This window comes from Salvia hispanica, chromosome 4 (genome assembly GCF_023119035.1).
Source record: "Salvia hispanica cultivar TCC Black 2014 chromosome 4, UniMelb_Shisp_WGS_1.0, whole genome shotgun sequence".
Taxonomy (NCBI): domain Eukaryota; kingdom Viridiplantae; phylum Streptophyta; class Magnoliopsida; order Lamiales; family Lamiaceae; genus Salvia; species Salvia hispanica.
In genome coordinates, this window is record NC_062968.1 from 20,407,389 (window position 1) to 20,428,280 (window position 20,892).

The following is a 20,892-nucleotide window of genomic DNA, read 5'->3' on the forward strand; positions in this document are numbered from 1 at the left end:
ATTATAAAAAATTTATAATAAAAGATAACTTTTGATCTAATAAATATGATAATATATAAATTATGTTAGTAAACTTTTCTTAAATTGCTAATTTGCTAACTCATCAACATATTGTATTAAAAATGTTAACACGATGATATTGAAATGTCAATATAAACTTAAATTGATATTTTAACAAATTGTGTTGACATTAATATTAAAATGTCAACACAGATATGTGCTAATATTTTAGTATGATCGTGTTGACATTTTTAATAAATTGCGTTGATGAGTTAGCAAGTTAGCAATTTAAGAAAAATTAGCATTATAATACACCCTGTTAGTAAAATATGTGATATGCTCTAAATATCTATTCACTAATTAGATTTCTCATCATTCGTTTTTCACGCGCAATTTTTTTATTGCTCACGTTTCTGTGTCGTTAGCACTGAAACACTCAACAAATATTAATGATAGTTTGGACCCCCACTATTAAAATTCTGGCTCCGTCACTGCATGTAGCACATGCTTGGTGTGCGAATAGTAGGCTTTTAAATAATGATGTGACGGATCTGGTTTCTAGTTGTGCTGGGCCCCTCTGGGGGAACCAAACAATTAATCAATAATAGCGAAATATATGCATGTCACACATGAGTTTTTTGGGTAATTAGAGAGAAAAAAATTTTGGCCCAAATTTTAGTTTATCCCATAATTTAAAAAAATGGCCGATTAAATTATAACTTTGATGATTTTTTAAATTGTTTTATGAATTTTAATTTGGAGAAAATCGAGCATGACATGGACGTAGGCAACGTGATTTCAACCCTATATTTTGCAGGGAACGTCATTGTGCGTGAATTGAACGGTGATTTTAGCTCTATAAATCATAACTTAAACAATCGTGACTTCTCTTTTTTTCATAAAAGAGATAAATCTGGAGTGGAACGATGTTGTAATTTATTCCAAGTCATACCTTCCCGACGTCCATGTCACACTCAATTTTTTCCAAATTCAAATTCATGGGACGATTTTTTGAAAGTTCGTCAAAGTTATGATTTAATTGGCCATTTTATAAAATTACGAGATACATCAGAATTTGACCAAACTTCTTGCTATGTTTTTCCTTTACTCTAATTTTTTCATGCATCCGCTTGCAAATAAAATCAAATAAGTGGGACAGTTAATAACACTCACGGAACTTAATAAGCGTAAAGTACAATTAATTATAGTCGAATTTTTCAAACCCAAAACAAATCCTCCTCCTCGTCCAAACTAAGTTGAGTTGTATTCGCTTTTAGAATGTCCCAACTAAGTTGAGTCATTTCTATTTTTGACAAAAGACATAACATCTATCACTCTTACTATATTTCATCTCCTACTTTATTCTCTTTATTTCTCATACTTTATTTCTTTCTCTTACTTCCTCCGTTCCAACTAAGTTGAGTCAAAACTATTTGGTACGAAGATTAAAAAATTATGTTGAAAGATAGGAGAGAGGTATAAAGTAGGAAAAATAAAGAGAGAATAAAGTAGGTAATAAAATAAAATAAGAGTGATTGAATGTTGTTTTTTAACAAAAAAAAATAAAAAAAATAATTCAATTTAGTTGGAACATTCCAAAAATGAATACGACTCAATCTAGTTAAGATAGAATGAATACTTTTTAACGCAATTTGCCAAGAAAATTTATTAACTTAATTGGGATGAGGGAGTAACTCTACTTCTGCGGTGCATTAAAATAATTATGACAAATAGTGTACCATCATGATTTACAAATAGTCAGACAGATTGCGATTGAAACATAACCACAGGTACTAGCGTGACAGCGTCACTAATTCAATAATTGAATTTATTGATTGAATTGCAAAAAGATTCCCACAACGTTAGAGGATAAAAAAACAAAATATAAGATGTTAAAAACATAATTAGAACCGTAAAAAATGATTCAACATGACCCAATCTTAAGCTGGTAAATCACATCGCAAAAGTTCAGTAGGCAAACTTTTATGTTAAAAAACTCTAGTGCGTGCACCACGGTGTGCACACTCTTCTTCTCCGGTCCTCCCTTCTCCTTTCCGTCAGGGCTGGACCCATGTATAAAATGGGTAGGGGGCTAAAGCCCTTAATTCATGGCAAATTATTATGTAAAAGTCCTTATAAATAATTTAAAACAATAAAAAATATATTTTAAAATAAAATTTAGAATTCATAGCCTTTATCGTTATTTATTTCTGCGTCCGCCCCTGCTTTTCATTGCCTCCTCCACCTCCATTGCAATCTACTCGCTTGTCTTCTTGAGCTCACCACACGCTGGGCCCAAGACTAGCTCAACTTTTAAATGGAGTTGGTAGCAAAATATCATCACAAAAAATGCCATGGGTGAAACAATAATTGTGGACCTTTGTTAGTATTTAGTTATTACTTATTACTACTTCATCCGTCCCAATAAATGTCAAATATTTGTTTTTTGCACGAAATTTTATTTAGCACAACTATTGTTTTGTGAGTTAAAGAGAAAGATAATAAAGTAAATATGATATTATTTTCATTATAGAAAACGTGTTAATGAAGTAAATATAATATTGTTTCCATTATAGAAAACATGTCAATGAGTCGCATCACGCAAGTCACGAGCCTTGCAGGCAGCATATGCCTGGTGTGCGAGTAGGCATGTTTTTCCATTTATTTATTAGTAGTCTTTTAAATTTTGTAATATTTATATTTTTTTTACTACATGAAATAAAATACTATGATACTAACTTGGAGTATATTTTTAAATGAGCGCCTCGCTATTTGGCAGTTCTAAAAGAAATTGATTTAACATTTAATGTTTGGAGTGTAAGATATGGATTGTGTTTTGAAACTTTACTGAATAAGGTAAAATCGCACGTTCAATTAACACTATTTAGTACTCCATTCTTAACGTTAATTAAGTCATTTTTTTTATTTTAAGAGGTTCTGTTACATGAGTAATTGAGTAATTTATATTTTTTTCAATGTACTTTATTTCTCTTTTACTTTATTTACAATCACCGTGCACTTAGTACACTCTCTTAATCTCCGTGTAAAAAACAACTGCCACAATTAGAAAGGAAGAAAGGGAGTATATAGACACGTTTGAACTCACTTAGGAATGCAATGTCATAAGCCATGATGCCATTTTTGTTGCATTTCCTTGTTTTACTTTTGGTCGGATTCAAGCCTGCTGCTTCGCAATCAATCGTCGAAACCCTCCCCGGCTACGACGGAGCTCTGCCTTTCAAACTCGAAACAGGGTCTCTCCATTTCTCAATTCACTACACTCTGTTTTTCTCTGTTTAATTAGAAAGAATTGATGTTGTTTTGTGGGATTCAGGTATATTGGTGTTGGAGAGGATGATGAAGTCCAGCTCTTTTACTACTTCATCGAGTCCGAAAACGACCCAGCTAGAGACCCTTTGCTCATCTGGCTCAGCGGTGGCCCCTGTTGCTCTACCCTTTTCGGATTCTTTTATGAAATCGGTCTCTTCACTTCTCTGTCACTCACACACACACACAGAAATGTAGTTTTGAATTGGAACTTAATCCTATGTTTTCTGAGCTTGGTGGCCTATTTGTTGGATTTGGTGGTAATTAGAATATTTGATGTTAAATTGTAGGTCCACTGGCCTTTGATTTTGAGAGCTTTGATGGAAGCTTACCTTCTCTTGTATTGAACCCATATTCATGGACTAAGGTTTGACACATAAATTTCCATTTTGAATTCATCCACATTGCATCATGATGGTGGTGATGATGTTAGGTTGCCAGCATTATTTTCCTAGATTACCCTGTTGGAACTGGATTCTCATATTCCAACACTACAAGAGGCTACTCTTCCTCCGACACAAATTCAACCCAACATAATTACTCATTTCTACGCAAGGTAGCTTTTGCTTGACATGTTTTTTTTTTGGGTTGTTGTTGTTGATGAAAGTTTACCTTCTTTTGCTGGTTTTACTGTCATAAATACAGTGGTTGTTAGCCCATCCCGAGTTTATCAAGAATCGTCTCTATGTTACCGGTGTCTCTTATGGTGGCAAGATTGCTCCCATGCTTGCTCTTCAAATAGCTAAAGGTAGGTAGTTAGTTGAATCTGAAGACTTAAATATACTTATGCTTTGTTTAACCTTTATTGTTGTTTCTACCTCATCAAAATTTATGTCGAAAACTTGCAGGCAATGAAGCTGGACTAGAGCCAATAATGTCTCTCAAAGTAATGGGAGTTCTTGATTTGTTTTCTTATCATTGGTTTGTTTCTAGCCTAACCAGATAAAGTTATTTTGTTGAATGGGACAGGGCTACTCTATCGGAAATCCGGTGACGGATGAAGATGCAGATATTAATGAAAGGATACCTTATGCTCATAGAGTGGCACTCATTTCAGACAAACAATTTGAGGTGCTTTCATTGTCTACTTGCAAATTTAAACTAGTGTTGTAGATATTACTAAAGTTGCTTCAATAATGTTTTCAGCAAGCAAGAATCAGCTGCAACGGAGAGTATGTGAATTCAGATCCAAATAACATCAAATGTTCATTCGCTCTTTATATTATCAATCAGGCATACAGTACTAAACATATTTTCCTTGGAAGATTTTGATGTTTTAGACAACGCTGATTGCTTTGCCTTTTAATCAAGTGCAGTGCACCAAGCTTATCTATGGTGATCATATTCTGGAGCCAAAGTGTCAAGAAATCACAACACCAAATCAAAGTGGTTCTAGAAGGTTCCTATTAGATGATCCAATCGACTTCCTCTCCCTCTCGAGCCGAAATGAACTAACATGCCGTGTATTCCTCCACTCTGCCTGTCACATTGCCTTCATGTCATCTTCGAACTAACTCAAAGCTGTCATCGTTTGCAGGATCACAGATATGTGACCTCCAATGTGTGGGCTAACGATGAAACTGTGAGAGAAGCTCTGCACATCAGAGAGGTACAAAACATGACTCAACTTTTTGAATTTGAGTATAACAAATTATTAAGATGTTGTTTTGCTTGATCATTAACCAATCAATCAGGGAACGGTACCTGATTGGAGTATATGTAACCGGCACTTGAGCTACAAAAAAGACATAGAAAGCGTTGTCGAGTATCATCAAAATCTGAGTGATAGAGGCTTCCAAGCCTTGGTGTATAGGTGAAATCAAATCTAATTCATGTCTGAAAACTCGCGTATAATTTTTGACATTGTTAGTGAAGCTATACACCTCTTTGTTTCAGCGGTGATCATGACATGACTATGCCTTACATGGCCACGTTGAAATGGATACGCAAACTGAATGTGTCCGTGTATGATGAATGGAGGGCATGGACCGTTGATGGTCAAGTTGCAGGGTAATTTTTCTGCTGTAGCAACTGATGATTGAAGTAAAAATATTACTTACTCAACCATGTGTTTTGTGATTTGCAGATACACAGAGCTATACAAGAGTAAGATCAAGGAGGCTTATCTCATGTTTGCTACAGTCAAGGCAAGATAAAGATGCAATTTATTTTATATACAATTTGAACTGAAGTAAAAAATTATAGTACTAATAAATTTTGGTTAATTGGTTGCAATGCATATTTGCAGGGGGCAGGGCATACAGCTCCATCATACAAGCCTAGAGAGTGTTTTCAAATGATAGAAAGATGGTTATCACTCTTCCCATTGTAAAATCTCTCTCATTTTCATTTCTGTAATAATTTTCCGTTGTTGATTGGATTAAAGCACTTGGAAATTTTTATTTCGACTTCTTTATGTTACTTCATTTCTGTAATAATTTTCCATTGTTGATTGGATTAAAGCACTTGGAAATTTTTATTTCGACTTCTTTATGTTACTAATACATATATATTTGTAATAGTTGCATGATTAGGGATTTAATTACTACTCCCACCTTACACTATTTAAAGACAATTTTGACTTTAACACGTGTTTTAAGAAATTGATTGACTTTATATATTTGTAATGTGTTACTAATATATATATATATATATATATATATATATATATATATATTTGTAATAGTTGCATGATTAGGGATTTAATTACTACTCCCACCTTACACTATTTTAAAGACAATTTTGACTTGACACGTGTTTTAAGAAATTGATTAACTTTATGAAGAAAAGTAAATGGAAAAGGTAAGTGGAATGTGAGACCCATTTTTAGTACTACTAGTTTAATAATGGACCGTGAGTGTAAAAAGTTAGTGGAATGTGAGATCCGTGAATCAAAAGCGGAAAAAACTAAATGTTCCTTTAAATCGTGGACAATCTAAAATGACAAAATAACTCTTTAAATGGTAGAACGAGGGTGTATCAATTCATGTCAAAGGTTAATTTTTTACTTAACTTAGAAGTTGACATAGAAGAACAAAGAGGACGTGAACGTAGACACCATATGTAGATTCTAGGTTTATAAGAAATTAATTAATACCAGCACTTACACAGTACTCTCTCCGTCCCTGATTAAGAGTCACACTTTTCTATTTCGGTCCGTCCCCAATTAAGAGCCACACTTCATTTTTACCATCAATAGTAAGTAGGTCTCACATTCCACTAACTCAATTCACTCACATTTTATTATAAAATCAATATAAAAAAATAGGTCTCACATTCCACTAACTTTTTCAACCAACTTTTCTTTATATTCTACGTATGCCAAAATCGGATTGAACAAGATTTCTGAAATCCGTTATAATTAGATTCTATATATGTTAAAACCACTACTAGTTCATGTGAATGTAGACTTTGATATTTTTAAAATCACACATTCATCGAAATATTCCTCCAGCCAGTATAATTTATTATTTCTAAACATAGAAACATCAATTTTTCTAATGCATCTCTCTTTTACATTACTTTCTCTATCTCACTCACAAAATAACACTACATAATATCATGTGTCGAATTAGAAATGCGCCACTTAAAATGGGACGAAGGGAGAAATAGGTGCGAGACTCATACATAGTGCTGACTTAATTTATTATGACTTAAATAGTTTTTTGATTCACTTGGATTATACATGGGTTTTAGAGGGTAGTTTTACTTGGATTTGATCGTATATTGTGTATTTTGAGACATGGTAATAGTTACTTCTCTATGATATTGGTACTTTGACCATTTTGTGAAGAATGTGTAGAAAAATAGTCGAAAATGAGCTTAAATGACGAAAGGAGGCAGCCGAGATGAAAAAGGACGAAATTGCAATGCACAGCTGGTGAACCGCCAGCTTCGAAGATGCCCAACCTGGCGACTCGCCAGAACAACAGCCTAAAATCGCCGAGAGCAGCTGGCGATCCGCCAGCTTCACCATACAACGAACCTGGCGACCCGCCAGGTTCGGCCGACAGTTCAAAACAAGGAAATTTCGAGCCCTATTTAACCTAATATGCTTGAGACCCCTTGTTGGCATAGTTAGGAAGTTAGTTGAGCATAGGATAGTTGTTATCGATCCCGTAGGATTCTACCCTTCTCATCCTTGATCTACATCCGTTTTCTTATTTGCTTTTAGTTCTTTAGTTGTTTTTAATTGTTTTTACCTTGATTTTAAGTAGATTTAGAAAACCCAAACTTTCCGATTCATCTAGATAGTAGTTGAGGTTGGTTCGTGGTAATTAGGTTGACACTGATTGTCTCTATGGATACGATACTCTTTGCTTACTATTTGCTACATTAGCCTCGTACACTTGCGGGTATACTTGTGTTAAAAATAAGTTGAGTCATGTTTTTGGCGCCGTTGCCAAGGACAATTTTGTGTTACTATAGCCACATATTGTGATAAAAATTAAGATTACTAATCTAGATTTTACTTGCTTTATTTTTTTTTCTTTTCTTTTTGAGTTATTCTCACTTTTGTGTTTGTCTTTTCAGGTTGTATGCTCACTCGCTCTAAGGGGCAACCATTAGAGTTATTCGATCCTGAGATCGAAGCATCCAACCGAAGGAGGAACGCTCAGAGAAGGCTCAACCAAGGGAGATCACTTTTGCCTCTTAAGAGAGAACCGCCTACTCCTGTTGCAGTAACAATGGCGGATAACGAAGAGAACAATGTACCACATCCAGATCTGATAGTCCAACAACTCCAATTACAACTTGCAGATGTGGTGAAACAACTAAAAGAAAAAGAGGGACAACAAACCATAGTGCCAGTGTAAATACACACATGTACGCTTACAGAGAGGTAGAGAACCCACCAATTGGCAATGATGGGATCGATGCCAATCATTTTGAGCTCAAGCTAGGATTGCTTAATATGGCCGAGGCTAATGCTTTCGCGGGGAAGGCCAATGAAGATCCCAACAAGCATCTCACTAAGTTTATTCAAATCAGTAACACGGTGAAGCTTAATGGGGTGAGAGATGAACAAATTAGACTAAGACTATTCCCATTTTCCTTGAGAAATGATGCTAGAGACCGGTACGACAGCATGGGGTCAGGATCTGTTAAAACGTGGGATGCCATGGTAGACTTATATTTGGAGAAGTACTTCCCACCCAGGGAAGTTCTAAAGAGGCAAGCAGAGATAATTCAGTTCCAGATGAAACCTCATGAGACAATCCGAGAAGCATGGGCTAGATTCAAGACACTGCTGAAAAGATGCCCCAAGCATGGTCTTCCAGGACACCAAGTCATAACTTTTTACAGGGGGTGTACTCCAGATGCAATGCGTGAACTGAATTGGAGCGCAGGATGAGCACTCCTTAAATTAGGATAGAATGATGCCATGCAAGTGATTGAGAGAGTAGCTTCCACTGATGAAGGATGGAATAATGAAAGAAACAAGTCATACAGGGTGGCCTCCGTTATAGAAGATGATAGAATAGACAAATTGTCTCAGCAGCTAGATCTTTTGACCACTCAACTGGGGATTATGGAGATGAGACAACCTGGACCAGAACTGCAAGGAGGAGTTGAAGGTGTGAACTATGTGCACCAAGGAGGAAATAATAGGAACTTCAACAACTATCGCCCAACTAAGGTGGTGGTAACTATAACAACTATGGTAACAAGGTGCATCCCAATCTCTCATGCTCTGCAACCACCGCCAGAGTTCACAGTGTCTAATGGGTTGGTAGAACAACAGAAAAAGCCTAGTACTGAAGATATCTTGGCAGCATTCATGAATCAGACTACCAAGTATATGGAGAAAACACACAAGTACATGGAGTGTAATAGTCAAAGGCTGGGGAAGGTTGAGAATGACGTGCAATGTTTGAACGTGCATATGAAGAGCATTGACACTCAGATTAGTCAAATTTCTCAAGCTGTAGGTATCCAACATCAGCCAGGTCAATTCCCAGCACAGACCATAAACAATCCCAAGGACTGCAAGACCTTAAACTTAAGGAGCGGTAAAAGCTATGAAGGACCTTCCATGCCTGTAGAGGAAAAGAAGAGTACTCCAGCGGAATATGTCAATGCAGAAGAGAATTCTAAGGGGAAGAACAAGGTAGACAGTCAGACAGAGAAAGAATCAGTGCTAGAAAAGATGCCCCCTCTGCCTATTCCTACGACAGTCAAGGTGCCCTTCCCATTTGAGATGAAGAAGAAGAAGATGGATGAACAATTTTCCAAATTTCTTGATATCTTTAGGAAGGTGCAAATCAGTATACCATTGGTGGAAGCTTTGCAAGAGATGCCAAACTATGCTAAGTTTTTGAAGGATGTTGTTAGGAGTAAAGGCTGACACTCGAATAAATCAAGCACGAGAGGTGCTGAAAGAAGTTTATCTCACACAGAAACTTGGCACAAATTGTTCAGTTAAATGCTCAAACAAAATACTCAAGAATCTGGAAGAGAAACTCTCGATTATTTTACCAAAAGGAAACTAAATGGAAATGAACACAAAAGAGAAAAACAATGAAACAAAATCCTCACAAAGGAGGCCTAATCCTCCGCAGAGGCCTACGAGAAATCTCGTCCTATGAACTGATCTTCCCAGATGATTTCTATCTCCTAAGAATCTAATATTTATAGACGATTAATGCAGCTAAACAAATCAAAATAACAAGCTTAACAAGATTGCCTATTTCTTCTCCCCATATCTTCTCCATCAGTTAGCTTGAACAAACTAACCAATCAGCTAGATTTGTGGAGCTATCATGCTGGCACCCACTTAGCTAGACTATCCGTATCAACTGCCTCACTCTCGAAACAACCTTGAGGGCCCTCAAGGTTGAGCTCAAAATCGAAACACAACACATTCTCGGTGGAGGTTCAAACACATGCTTCCCGTTAGTAGCCAGAGCATCGAACCATTGAAGATGACGCACTATATGAAGGAATTGCAGCATGACTAGACAGGAGAAAGGAACGTCAACTGCTGCATATGGGAAGCCCGGAAAGGAAACCATCGTCTGCATAGATTGGTGGCTAGCAGCGGAAACTAAACAACGCAGCAAGGAAGAGAATGGAGGTTGAAACTGCAGAATGTAAGGGTTGGAGGTGGACAACAGCGGTGCTGTCACTGGTGCTAGTGTAGGTGTAGTTGCTGGTGTAGATAGACTAGGAGGAGATGGTAGAGGCACCAAAACTGGAGGTGGAATGTGTTGTTGTGCTGCCAAAGGTGTGCACGTTTGTTGTATAGGTAGGGGTTGTTGGATGGCGTGTAGAGAATTCTCCTTGGCTGTTTTAGGTGGACTAGAGAAAAACAGCGGTGCTGTCACCGTTGCTAGTGGAGGTGGACAGGTAGGAGATGGTAGAGGCACCAAAACTGGAGGTGGAATGGGTTGTTGAACTGCCAAGAGCAGGGGCACTGTATTGATCGCTTTAATGTCGATATTAGTGTGTATTGCAGACGGGGTAATAGCTGGTATCTCCTGGCGAACAGCAACGCTCTTGGGTTTCCATGCTTCTGAATCACCAGAACGTTTCATCATTTCCTGCGCAAACTGGTCCCAAGATAGAGTGGGAATTCGTCGCATAAGGAGTTGGATCCATGGTACTGCCGGGCCTGCCAATGCTTCCATGGCAACACTCACGCGATTATCCAGTGGAATTTTAGACACCAGGAAACACTGTTCAGCCCGCGCGAGCCACACGATCGCATCGGAGCCGTCGAATGTGGGGATTGTGATTGGTGGTGTGCCACCTGAAATTTTCATGTTGGAGCCGTGCCCGTTAGATGAAACTTTAGGGAACGAACCAGTAATGCTGTTCGGATTCCCATAAAAGAAAGCAGCCCGCATTTCTGCCCTGAACCTCTCGAGTTGAGACCCCAACGCCGATACACTTTCGTCCATTTGCAGGCATTGAATTTTCAATTCATTGACCACAATGGCCAACGTCTTCGTCCTCTTCTCCAGATTGCCGACAACCTTCTCCAAACCATCTAAAAGGGTGTATGTGGTACGCGGAGGCACCATCGTTCACCGCACCAATTGTTAGGAGTAAAGGCTGACACTCGAATAAATCAAGCACGAGAGGTGCTGAAAGAAATTTATCTCACACAGAAACTTGGCACAAATTGTTCAGTTAAATGCTCAAACAAAATACTCAAGAATCTGGAAGAGAAACTCTCGATTATTTTACCAAAAGGGAACTGAATGGAAATGAACACAAAAGAGAGAAACAATGAAACGAAATCCTCACAAAGGAGGCCTAATCCTCCGCAGAGGCCTACGAGAAATCTCGTCCTATGAACTGATCTTCCCAGATGATTTCTATCTCCTAAGAATCTAATATTTATAGACGATTAATGCAGCTAAACAAATTAAAATAACAAGCTCAACAAGATTGCCTATTTCTTCTCCCCATATCTTCTCCATCAGTTAGCTTGAACAAACTAACCAATCAGCTAGATTTGTGGAGCTATCCTGCTGGCACCCACTTGGCTAGACTATCCATATCAGATGTTATCTCCAAGAAAAGAAGGTGGGGAGAATATGAAACTGTCAATTTGACAGAGAGCTAATTCAGAAGAAACTGCCAGCCAAGCTTAAGGATCCCAGTAGCTTCACTATTTCTTGTATAGTGGGCAACAATCAAGTGGGGAGAGCATTATGTGATTTAGGGGCAAGCATTAATCTTATGCCCCTATCATTCTTCAGAAAGCTTAAGATTGGAACATTGAAGCCTACTACTATCACACTCCAAATGGTAGACAAGACGGTCACATATCCTAAAGGCATAGTGGAAGATATTCTAGTCAAAGTGAATAACTTTATCTATCCGGTCGATTTTGTTGTGCTAGATATGGAGGAGGACCAAAAGATCTCATTGATTTTGGAAAGACCTTTCCTTGCTACATGGAAGGCAATGATAGACGTGGCAAAGGGAGAGCCTACACTTCGCCTTGACAATGAGAGCATTACATTTTCCATCTACAAGGCCATGAAAGTGCATGATGATGAAGAAGTAGAGATGATAGAGCATTGCAACTATGTGCAAGTGGTGGAAGATTGTGTTGAAGGAGTGGCCGGGATCAACTCTTCACATGATCAACTTGAGCGATGCCTATTTCAATCTCTTTATTCCTCTGATATTAATGAAATAACTGATGCTAACTCTGAATTATTTGATTTTGTAGGTGCACTTGACTCCTCCGAAGAGATCCCTTGTCGTCAACAAAAATTTCTTCCATTAGGAACGAGGATGAAGAGAAAGAAAAGGAGAAAGGAAAGGGGACCAAAGTTGAGCTAAAACCATTGCCAACTCACTTGAAGTATGCATTCCTTGGAGAAAATGAAACGTATCCGGTAATTGTATCTTCTTCCCTATCTGTGTCTGAGCTTGATAAGTTGTTGAGAGTTCTTAGGAAACATAGAAGTGCTATTGGATGGTCTATTTATGACATTAAAGGGATTAGCCCGACTTTGTGCATGCATAAAATTTTGTTAGAAGAAGGGTGTAAACCTAAGGTTCAAAATCAAAGAAGACTTAATCCAATTATGCAAGATGTAGTTAGGAAAGATGTCATAAAGTGGTTAGATGCAGGAATTTGTTTATGCCATATCTGACAGTGAATGGGTTAGTTTAACTCAAGTTGTAGCTAAGAAGGGTGGTATGACAGTTGTGCAAGGAAAGAATGATGAATTGATAGCCACTAGAGTTGTGTTCGGGTGGAGAGTTTGTATTGATTATCGTGCTTTGAACGCAGCCACTAGGAAAGATCACTTCCCACTCCCTTTTATTGATCAAATGTTAGATAGGTTGGCAGGATATGAGTACTACTGTTTTCTTGATGGATATTCGGGTTATAATCAAATTTTAATTGCCCCGGAAGATCAACATAAGTCTGCATTTGTATGTCCATATGAAAATTGGTTGTATTTAGAAAAAAAAAATAACAAGAGAAAAGAAAAGAAAGAAAAAAAGAAAAAAAATGGGAAAAGAAAAAGAAAAAGAAAATAATAGTATATAGAGAATAATTCAAGGTCTTTGGAAGTTGGGAAGAAATTAGACAAAGTCTAGTTATTGTTGAGAAGTGTTTTGGTGAATGGTTGAAGTTGAAAGTGGATTGTGTAATGTCTTGGAATTTCACATCTTTTTGGGAATTTAGTCACTTTAGCCAAATATTACCCTACCTTACCAAAGAGCCTACATTATAACCTAAACAAAAGACCTTTCGGACTCTAGATTTATTGTCACACGAAGTAGAGGAGAGGTTAGACATTGAGCAAGCCTATGGTAAACCATGCATTTTTGATTGATTTGAGCGTTACTTGATATCCTATACACCTTGAGTGAAGTGAATATACACACATATATACATACCGAGTGAAGCATGAATCCAAGGTGATATACGAGTTAGTTGTAAAAGTGCATTCGACGGCTTAACTTGATAGAATTTGTATTGTGATGTGCTCCTTTATTCCGTATTATTGTGTATTTTGAGATATGGTAATAGCTACTTCTCTATGATATTGGTATTTTGACTATTTTGTGAAGAATGTGTAGAAAAAGGGTCGAAAATGAACTTAAATGGAGAAAGGAGGCAGCCGAGATGAAAAAGGACGAACTGGCGAACCGCCAGCTTCGAAGATGCCCAACCTGGAGACTCGCTAGGACAACAGCCCAAAATCGCCGAGAGCAGCTGGCAATCCGCCAGCTTCTGTAATATCCCTGAGCTAATTAGGAAAACAAAATTAGGATAATATTGGAGTTAGTATGTGTTTTACATGTATTTTACTCCCTTCGTCCACAAAAAATAGATCACTTTGTGTATGACACGGGTTTTAATATAGAATTGGAAAAGTAAGAGAGAGGAGGAGAAAAAGTAGGTAAAGTAAGAGAGATAAAGAGAAAAAGTGAGTAAAGTATGAGAGAAGGAAGAAAAAGTGGGAAAGTATGAGAGATAAACTTTTCATATTTAGAAAGTGATCTATTTTTTGTGGACGTCCCAAAATGGCAAAAGTGATCTATTTTTTGTGGACGGAGGGAGTATTGTTTAAACCAACTGGAGTAGTTTTTATATAGGAGGTCAAAAGAAATATAGTTTAATAATAGAATCGAAAGAGATAAGTAAGGAAAAAAAAAAGGGAAGATACGTGTAGTGAGGAAGGAATTTAGGGAAAATTATAAAGAAAAAGAATAAAGAAAAAGGATGGAAGGATTTTGACGAGTAATAGGGAAGTGTGTTTTTTTTAGGAAATTAGGAAGAGGAAAAAAAAAAGAATTAAAATTAGTAAATGATTTGGTTAGAATTTTGCAAGAGAAAGAAATAGCTCATATCTCTTTTCTCTCTCTCTTCCCACGCTGCTACCTTCTTCACTATAAAATTTCACAGCTTTTCTACTCCCTTCGATCAGCCACCGTGATAGCTCCGATCACTCAACCGTGAAGCATGTAGTATCCACCATCAATTCAAGCTCTCAATTTCCTCCTAGTTTTTCTCAATTTTAGAGCTGAGGTTGCAAACTCATCTCCACTTAGCTTTGCAAATTAGTTGAAATTAGAGGTTAGACTCCTCTATAACCTCCTTAATCTTGTTTCTAAGCATAGTAGTGGTGTTAATTTGATGTGATTCTTGCTGTTGGAGTCGAAATTAGGGTTTTTGAATTTGGGGATTTTGTTGCTTTGATGCTTTTGTGTAAATTGGCTATGCAATTATGCAATTGGAAGTATGTTATGACATTTAAGCATGAAAGTGATAGAAAAATCTGAGTTTGAGGGTAGTATGTGACCTTAAACTCTTGATAGTGATTTTAATGTTACTTTCTTGATGGTTTTGATATTGTATAAAGTTGGGGCTGCCTTGTGGTAAAGTTTGATGTTGATTTCTATTACATATTCAAGCTGGAAATTTTTAAAAAGGATTTGGTAAAAGAGGTTTAGTTGTTGGTTGATATCAAAAGACTTTTGGTTATGAGTTTAGCTTCAAAATGTCAAATTTTTGAGTTTAATGTTAAAATAAAGTTGCTGTCCCATATTTTGAAAATTAATTAGGTTTGGTTTATGGAGGAAAATGGAATTTTGAGGTTTATAATTTTGGGACAGCCAGGTATAGCCCTCTTTTTCCGGAGTTATTGAATAATATTATTGAATTACTTTGCTTCTTTTTGCTATAAATGAAGTTAGAAATCTTTTAACTTGCATACATATTATATTTGGCTTATTTTGTGATAAAGGGAAGAGTATGGAAAGTGAAATAGATAGATGTGATTATTTGGCTTTATTTGTGTTTATTTATAAACTGTGTATGTGATTGTTTGAAAAATTAGGTGAACCGAGTGCAAGCACAAACGATAGGGGAAAGGGGCACATCCACGGTTGACTAAACAAATAATAGAGCTTTTGTGACGTGTACAGGTAGTGTACGCGGGTTCTAGAGTTTAATCTCTTTAACTTCGAGACATATTGCTACATTTTTATATGTTTTATCTGCTTGTGCAATAGAGATTAAATATGGTTGTGTGAATGGTATAACTCAATGACATAAATGAGATATGGAAAGGTAAGATGTGGGAATTATGTTTTAAAATTGTGAATTGTTGTGATATATGATATGCAAAGTGATTTAAGTAGTTATATGTGTTCAATAATGTGAAAGTTGATATGAAATAGTTGTGTTATGCTCCATTGCTTGAGTGAATCACATGGTATAGTTGGCATGACATATGACAGCAGTACTGCACACATGTTTGATCATTCGTCTTCCGGATAACCGAAGCGATGATCCATATGATATGTTGATAGTTGATATGAGCCCTATACGGGTAATATGTGACAGATGCCTTATGATAGGCTATACGAAAGATATACAACATCTGATAGTATCTCACCAAGATGTATACATGACAGAGGCCCTCATCGGGCTACTTATAGTGTTCGTGTACCCGTGTCCATTGCTAAGCATAATTTTGGGCTGATATGTGATATGAATGTGATATCTGATTGAGAATTGATGTTCCGTGCCTTGGATAGCTGAATAGTTTTCCTAAAGCATATTGTTGATTAATTAAAGGAATTGATAGTTGTATGATATATGTTACTTCGTGCCATATGGTTTTGATTGATCGATGGTAAATGGTTGCATTTGAAAGTATCATCATGACTAATATATTGTGTTTGTTGTATCAAGATAGTTTGGGAGATATTATATAAAGTGTTAGCAAACTATAATAGACTTTGAAAGGAAAATTGAACAGATATTGCATAGCATTCCAAGTTATAATTTGATATTTTGTGTAAGTGATATCGATTGAAGTCTTTCGAGATTGATTTCTGGAATGCGTTTACACTACGAGCTTGTTGAAGCTCACCCCCATTTTTTCTCCCTCCTGCAGAGTTTAGAAGCGAGTGATCTCGCTCGTGGGTAGCTGCATGTGTCAAGTCACTACCCTCCTTTTTGCTGGTACAGTTGGAGTTCTCACGTGGAATGCTTAGGCTAACTTTTGATTGTATATAGTTGGTTTGGAGATGTAAGGTTATGTAACCTTCTTTTGCTAATGGGATTGTAAATAATTGTCGAAGCATGTTATCGTTACTTTGTTATGTATAGTAGTAACTGGTTGTGCTAACAGGTTTAGTTATGCTGAGTGTTTGCAAAAAGAAAAAAAAAAGTTATACAGGTTAAATAGACAGGTTTTAGTTTATCGATCGTACCGAGATGTGACACCACTTATTTAGTTAAAATTAACCAAGTAAGGGGTGTTACAGCTTCACCATACAACGAACCTGGCGACCCGCCAGGTTCGGCCGACAGTTCAAAACAAGGAAAGTTCGAGCCCTATTTAACCTAATATGCTTGAGACCCCTTGTTGGCATAGTTAGGAAGTTAGTTGAGCATAGGATAGTTGTTATCGATCCCGTAGGATTCTACCCTTCTCATCTTTTATCTACATCCGTTTTCTTATTTGCTTTTAGTTCTCTAGTTGTTTTTAATTGTTTTTACCTTGCTTTTAAGTAGATTTAGAAAACTCAAACTTTCCGATTCATCTAGATAGTAGTTGAGGTTGGTTCGTGGTAATTAGGTTAACACTGATTGTCTCTGTGGATACGATACTCTTTGCTTACTATTTGCTACATTAGCCCCGTACACTTGCGAGTATACTTGTATTAAAAATAAGTTGAGACGGTAGAATTATTCACAAAATGTGCTACGATAAGAATTTCGAAGGTGCCAAAAATTTAAAATAATTGACTATTCACTCACCGAATGTAATGTCATGTGAATCATCGTTTAACATTTGTCTATTTTTAAATGGAAATAATTGTGCATCAATTGTGAGTACAAACAGAGAGCGATAGAAACCAAACCCCATTTACTAGCATTTGTCATTGAATGCAAAAAGATAAATGAGATATTTAACTTGGAGTACTCCTTCCGTCCTGATATAAGTAAAATACTTTTTTTGGGTACGATATTTGAAAGAGTTAGAGTGCAGAGAGTTAAGTATGAGAGAGAGAAAAGTAGGGGAGTGACGAGAGAATAAAGTAGGTGTGGGGTATAAAATAAGAGAAGAGATTTTTTGTTAAAAAGAAAAATGGATCACTTATGGTACTGGGATATCCCAAAAAGGAATGTGACTCGGTTATCTTGGGATAGAGGGAGTATAAGATATGAATGGTGTTTTGAATAATTATTACTTCATCTATCCTCCATTAATTAACACTGTTTGATTTAGCACGAGTTTTAGGAGATATAGTGGAAAGTAGGTGGAAAAAGTTCGTAGAGTGAGATCCTATTTTTATATATTAATTATATACTCCATCAGACACTGAAAATTTGTCACTTATTTCATTTTCTCGTCCCTAAAAATTTGTCACTTTTCACTTTTACTATTTTTGGTAGTAAACCCCATATTCCACTAACTCATTTATACTCACGTTTTATTATAGAACTAATATATAAATTGATAGGCTAGTTTTTGTCACTTGAATTTGATCACTTTTCGCACTCTTTTGTTGAATACTATATGCATGAGAAGATGCTATTTAATTTGGCAGGGAATTGAGCTTATAATTCAGAGGCATTGTAGAAAGACATTTATAGTTGAGTGATGCAAAAAGTGCAATAATTTGAAGTATAATTTGAAGTAGTCGAAAGAATGGCAAACTGCCCAAGTTGTCAGCTTGGCCAACCTGGACTCGACGGGAAAACTGCATGAAGTCATTTGAGCACAATTACAAGACCGCTTCCTTTTGTGGCACGTGTCCATCTTCGTCTAAGGCATGAGAAAAGGGAATTATCTTTTGTTAAAAAAACAATACTTAACTTAGCTTGAGACCAACTACCACGAATTTCCATCTATCATCTTTAGTTTTAGTAGTAGCTGACTCTCTCTCTAGAAACATACTCTCTTCATTACAGAACAACCATCATCTTTTTGCTCATCATGGGGTGAAGTTGTAGTTTGTTTGTAGTGGTTAAATGCTCTAGTTCTTTTGTAGCACTTGTTTTGGTTTTACTTTTGCTAACATCTCAACTCTATAGTTAAGAGTGTTGGCCTTATTTTGCTGCATATTGAAGTAGTAGTTATTGCTCTAAGTTCTTGTGTATTTATTGCTCTTGTTGTTTAGTTGTGTTGGGAATTGATAGTTAGTTGCTTAGTGCATTTAATTTTCGGTTTTGCTTGTTATAATTTAGTTGTGAGCTTGAGTTTATATTTACTTCTAAATCTTATTTCAGTTTGTGTTCAAGGATTTTGAAGAAAAAGAAAGCACCAAAAAAATATTTATTCTTGTTTGAATGTTTAGGTTTTAGCTTGTTGTTTAGCTCTAGGGTTTGTTACTTTCTTGTTAGTCAAAACTTCTTTCGAGCTTTTAAATCAGTTTATCTAGCTTATTTCCTTGATTGTGTTTGAATTTTGTGGAAGAAAACGCAAAGGAAAAACGTGTATGCAAGATTGCCGGTTGATTTCGTGATTTTCGCCGTCTAGTTGGGTTCGATTTGCATGTTTTGCATGGTTCATGTTGGTCTTGTTTTTTAGCATTTCTTTCACCATGTTTAAGTGTTCTTAAGCTTCTTTAACTTCTTCAACGAGCCTTTAATTTTCAGCTTTTAATTTGATGTTTTGTATGCATATGTTTTGGAAGTTTAATGAATTGATTTTGTGTTTTTAAGGTTTAGGTAATTGTGTGTCAGCCATTTTTCTTTTCCTTCCTCATTTCTTGCGTGTGATGGGAGTGGAATTAGAGAGTTAGGATCACGTTTTAGTAATCAAATTGTTTAACCATTATTAGTTGAAGTATTTTTGTCCATTGGTTTTGCACATTGGACAATAGAAATTAAGGGAACACAAAATACTAACACCTTTTCGCATCGAGTTTCTCTCTCTTTTCTCACTAAGTAGAATCTGATTTGTGCACTCTTTCACCACTTTAGCCTCCATTTCACATTCAGTTTTCAGATACACTTTTAGACCACTTTTTTGGGAGTCATTTTCCTAGTTTTTATAACATTTCTAGCTCCCCTTGGTGAGACTTTTTGTTTTATTTTTAGCTTTTAACTTAGTTCTTTTGCTTCTGAATTTAGTAAATTGTTGCAAGTTGCTGCTTTGTTTTTATGTCTAAAAAATTCTAATTTCCGCCACAGTTTGAGTTATTCAGTTTGTCATCTTAGCCTAATTGGAACTTTGGAATTTGGGCCATGAGAAGACATGGGCCAAAATTTAGGGCCTAAGAAATCTCATAGTACTCATTGTAGGCATCTGAACTCTTCTTTACCTTGTTTGTAATCTTAAATTTTTGTTTCACTCCTTTAGATGTTCTAAGGGCGTTATTGGCAACTTATGAGCATTGAACGACATGCGTAAGAGAAAACGCACGGTGTGCTTACATGCCGTAGCGTGTAAAAACACGTTACAACACATGTTGTCCTCTTCTCGTACGATGAATATGGAGCATGAATCTTTTCAAAAAATTACTAGATGCCAATCAAAATCAGAATAAAAAAACTTCTTTTTCTATTTGTCAAAGTGTGCGTTCAACCTTTTATTCTACTCCCTTCGTTTCGCCATAGTTCTGACGAAACTTTTCGCACAGAGTTTTAGAAATGAATATTGGATGTGTTAAATAAATAGATATAAAAGTAAAATAGAGAGAATGAAGTATAAAGTAAATAAAGTAGAGAGAATAAAGTATAAAGTAAATAAAGTAGAGAGAATAAAGTAAGAAAGAGAAAAAAGTTACCATATATAGAAATGACTCAACTGTGAAGAAACTTCCCGGAATGAAAAATGACTCAACTATGGCGAAACGGAGGGAGTACTAGTACTTACATTATTTTAATTTCCCGATCGTTTATAAATATCACATTTTATTCGCATTCATTTTTAACATTATTAAAAAATGAAATTTTGTGCATGAATACGACAACTAAAAAAAGTTAAAATTTCATAATTTAATGCTCCCTCTGTATTTTCTCTACATTATTTTCTCTTATTTTATCATTTCTCCACTTTAACTATTTATTATCATTTTATAAAACGAGTGCAGAAACGGAAGTGTGACTCCCAACGG

The 20,892-nt window shown here is 36.2% G+C and overlaps 2 protein-coding genes and 1 long non-coding RNA gene across 4 annotated transcripts; all 3 read left to right on the top strand.

The window, feature by feature from the left end:
• The first annotated feature begins 3,086 nt into the window (after positions 1-3,086).
• On the top strand, positions 3,087-5,765 carry LOC125223664 (serine carboxypeptidase-like 7). 2 transcript variants are annotated; one of them, XM_048126913.1, is made up of 14 exons: positions 3,087-3,254; positions 3,335-3,480; positions 3,618-3,694; positions 3,761-3,883; positions 3,973-4,075; positions 4,176-4,213; positions 4,297-4,398; positions 4,474-4,560; positions 4,644-4,790; positions 4,865-4,936; positions 5,022-5,140; positions 5,224-5,337; positions 5,414-5,474; positions 5,576-5,765. In XM_048126913.1, exons 1-14 carry the CDS (start codon positions 3,130-3,132, stop codon positions 5,657-5,659), a joined length of 1,398 nt encoding a protein of 465 aa, XP_047982870.1. In that variant the 5' UTR covers positions 3,087-3,129; the 3' UTR covers positions 5,660-5,765. The 2 variants fall into 2 exon arrangements, with proteins under 2 accessions (XP_047982870.1, XP_047982871.1); XM_048126914.1 differs by lacking the exon at positions 4,474-4,560.
• A 2,948-nt stretch (positions 5,766-8,713) lies between these two features.
• LOC125220605 lies at positions 8,714-9,676 on the top strand. The gene has a single exon (XM_048122759.1). The coding sequence runs from the start codon at positions 8,714-8,716 to the stop codon at positions 9,674-9,676; it is 963 nt and encodes a 320-aa protein (XP_047978716.1).
• A 4,931-nt stretch (positions 9,677-14,607) lies between these two features.
• On the top strand, positions 14,608-16,949 carry LOC125223667. Its single transcript, XR_007176758.1, has 3 exons — positions 14,608-14,887; positions 15,651-15,738; positions 16,716-16,949. It is a non-coding gene; the product is annotated as an uncharacterized LOC125223667 (long non-coding RNA).
• Positions 16,950-20,892: the final 3,943 nt, after the last annotated feature.

Bases quoted from the DNA above. Each gene is read 5' to 3' on its own strand.
- LOC125223664 (XM_048126913.1), top strand. From the start codon at position 3,130: ATGATGCCATTTTTGTTGCATTTCCTTGTTTTACTTTTGGTCGGATTC. The intron at 4,214-4,296 runs GTAATGGGAGTT...TGAATGGGACAG, and splicing joins AGCCAATAATGTCTCTCAAA to GGCTACTCTATCGGAAATCC. The intron at 4,791-4,864 runs GTATTCCTCCAC...CATCGTTTGCAG, and splicing joins GAAATGAACTAACATGCCGT to GATCACAGATATGTGACCTC.
- LOC125220605 (XM_048122759.1), top strand. From the start codon at position 8,714: ATGCAAGTGATTGAGAGAGTAGCTTCCACTGATGAAGGATGGAATAAT.